This window comes from Boleophthalmus pectinirostris, unplaced genomic scaffold (assembly GCF_026225935.1).
Source record: "Boleophthalmus pectinirostris isolate CB_2022bp ecotype Guang Dong unplaced genomic scaffold, ASM2622593v1 HiC_scaffold_7, whole genome shotgun sequence".
In the NCBI taxonomy this organism is placed as follows: domain Eukaryota; kingdom Metazoa; phylum Chordata; class Actinopteri; order Gobiiformes; family Gobiidae; genus Boleophthalmus; species Boleophthalmus pectinirostris.
Window position 1 is genome coordinate 41,267,087 of NW_026571473.1, and position 2,379 is coordinate 41,269,465.

Here is a 2,379-nt window from a genome sequence, read left to right on the forward strand (position 1 = left end):
TGGTCTAGTTCTGGTCTTGTTTTGGTCTTGTTCTGGTCTTGTTTTGGTCTAGTCCTGGTCTAGTCCTTGTATAGTCCTTGTATAGTCCTGGTCTAGTCCTTGTATAGTCCTGGTCTAGTCCTGGTCTAGTCCTGGTCTAGTCCTGGTCTTGTCCTGGTCTTGTCCTGGTCTTGTCCTGGTCTAGTCCTGGTCTAGTCCTGGTCTAGTCTGTCCTGGTCCTGGTTGTCCTGTCCTAGTCTGGTCTAGTCTGGTCTAGTCCTGGTCTAGTCCTGGTCTAGTCCTGGTCTAGTCCTGGTCTGGTCCTGGTCTAGTCCTGGTCTAGTCCTGGTCTAGTCCTGGTCTAGTCCTGGTCTAGTCCTGGTCTAGTCCTGGTCTAGTCCTGGTCTAGTCCTGGTCTTGTCCTGGTCTTGTCCTGGTCTAGTCCTGGTCTAGTCCTGGTCTTGTCCTGGTCTTGTCCTGGTCTAGTCCTGGTCTAGTCCTGGTCTCGGCATGTTTGTGGGTCCCGGTGGCAGCTCCTGGGGGGGCTGGGTGCTGGGTGCTGTGTGGGCGGTGGGCGGGTGTCATGGAGGGTGTCACGGTGTCTAGACGCTCCTGATGAGGATATTAAAGCCAAACAAAGGGGTGAGCGGGGTCAGGGGTCAGGGGAGGGGTCAGAGGTCAGGGGTTAGCTGTCCGAGCAGAGAGGGGCGGGGCTTCGGACGCTCGTCTGTCCAGGTTTATTTACGACGATCGTTTGGTTCACACGTTTGGGTTCATCCCAGTCCTGGTTTAGACCTGGTTTAGACCTGGTTCAGTCCTGGTTTAGGTCTGGTTTAGTCCTGGTTTAGACCTGGTCTAGTCCTGGTTTAGACCTGGTTTAGTCCTGGTCTAGTCCTGGTTCAGTCCTGGTTTAGTCCTGGTCTAGACCTGGTTCAGTCCTGGTTTAGTCCTGGTCTAGTCCTGGTTTAGTCCTGGTTCAGTCCTGGTTTAGTCCTGGTCTACCTGGTTAGTCCTGGTTAGTCCTGGTTTAGTCCTGGTCTAGTCCTGGTTCAGTCCTGGTTTAGTCCTGGTTTAGACCTGGTTTAGTCCTGGTCTAGTCCTGGTTTAGACCTGGTCTAGTCCTGGTTTAGACCTGGTTTAGTCCTGGTCTAGTCCTGGTTCAGTCCTGGTTTAGTCCTGGTCTAGACCTGGTTCAGTCCTGGTTTAGTCCTGGTCTAGACCTGGTTCAGTCCTGGTTTAGTCCTGGTCTAGACCTGGTTCAGTCCTGGTTTAGTTAGTATGGAGTTTAAAAACACAGCACTTCCTGTATTACCACATGACATCACAAGGTGGATCTGAGTGTTAAACATGAATGAAAAAAACAAAAAAAAACAAAAAAAACAACTCGAGTTGACGACTTTAGAACATCAGAAAATAGTGAAATATTGAACCTTTAATAGTTTTTTATTTGTGACCATTTGCTCAATATTCAACGACTCTAAAGCTTTCAATCAGGATTTTGAAAATATGTTCAGACTCTGTGTCGCCCTCTGCTGGACACGGCGGGGAAATGTGCCTTTAAACGACCAATATTACTCTAAAATAAACTCCTGTGAACTTAATGTCGGACAGAGTTGTGTTGGTTTAGTCACAAACAGTTTGGAGTTGTGTTTGATGTGCTCTGTGTTCTGTTAAACCTGATGTAGAACCTGTCTGATCATCTGCTCCTCTCTGTGTTTGTGTTTCTCTGTGTGTTTGTTGTTGTGTGTTTGTGTGTGTGTGTGTTTGTGTTTGTTTGTTGTGTGTTTTAGGAGTTGAAGAAGTTGGGTCTGGGCTCGGGCGTGGACCTTCACGTGTACGAGGTTCCTGTGGAGTATCACACGGTGCAGACTCTGGTGCCGGCTCTGTGGGAGCAGTACCACCCTCTGGTGAGAGAACAACTACACAACAACTACTACGCTACACAACAACAACAACAACAACAACAACTACACAACAACTACTACGCTACACAACAACAACAACAACAACAACAACTACACAACAACAACAACACTACAACAACTACAACAACTATAACAACAACAACAATAACAACAACTACACAACAACAACAACACTACACAACTACAACAACAACAACTATAACAACTACACTAACAACTACTACGCTACACAACAACAACAACAACAACTACTACTACATCAACAACAACAACTACTACTACAACAACTACAACAACAACACTACACAACAACAACAACAACAACAACTATAACAACTACACAACAACTACAACAACAATTATAACAACTACACAACAACAACACTAACAAACTACAACAACAACAACTATAACAACTACACTAACAACTACTACGCTACACAACAACAACTACAACAACAACAACAACTACACA

The 2,379-nt window shown here is 46.1% G+C and overlaps 1 protein-coding gene across 1 annotated transcript in view; it reads left to right on the forward strand.

Moving 5' to 3' along the window:
* The first annotated feature begins 489 nt into the window (after positions 1 to 489).
* Positions 490 to 2,379, forward strand: part of LOC110170498 (pyroglutamyl-peptidase 1-like) — a 10,453-nt gene continuing 8,563 nt past the window's right edge. The window contains exons 1-2 of the mRNA XM_055165287.1: positions 490 to 549; positions 1,770 to 1,886. Of these exons, the coding sequence (XP_055021262.1) occupies positions 490 to 549; positions 1,770 to 1,886 (177 nt within the window). The remainder of the gene's footprint in view (positions 550 to 1,769; positions 1,887 to 2,379) is intronic.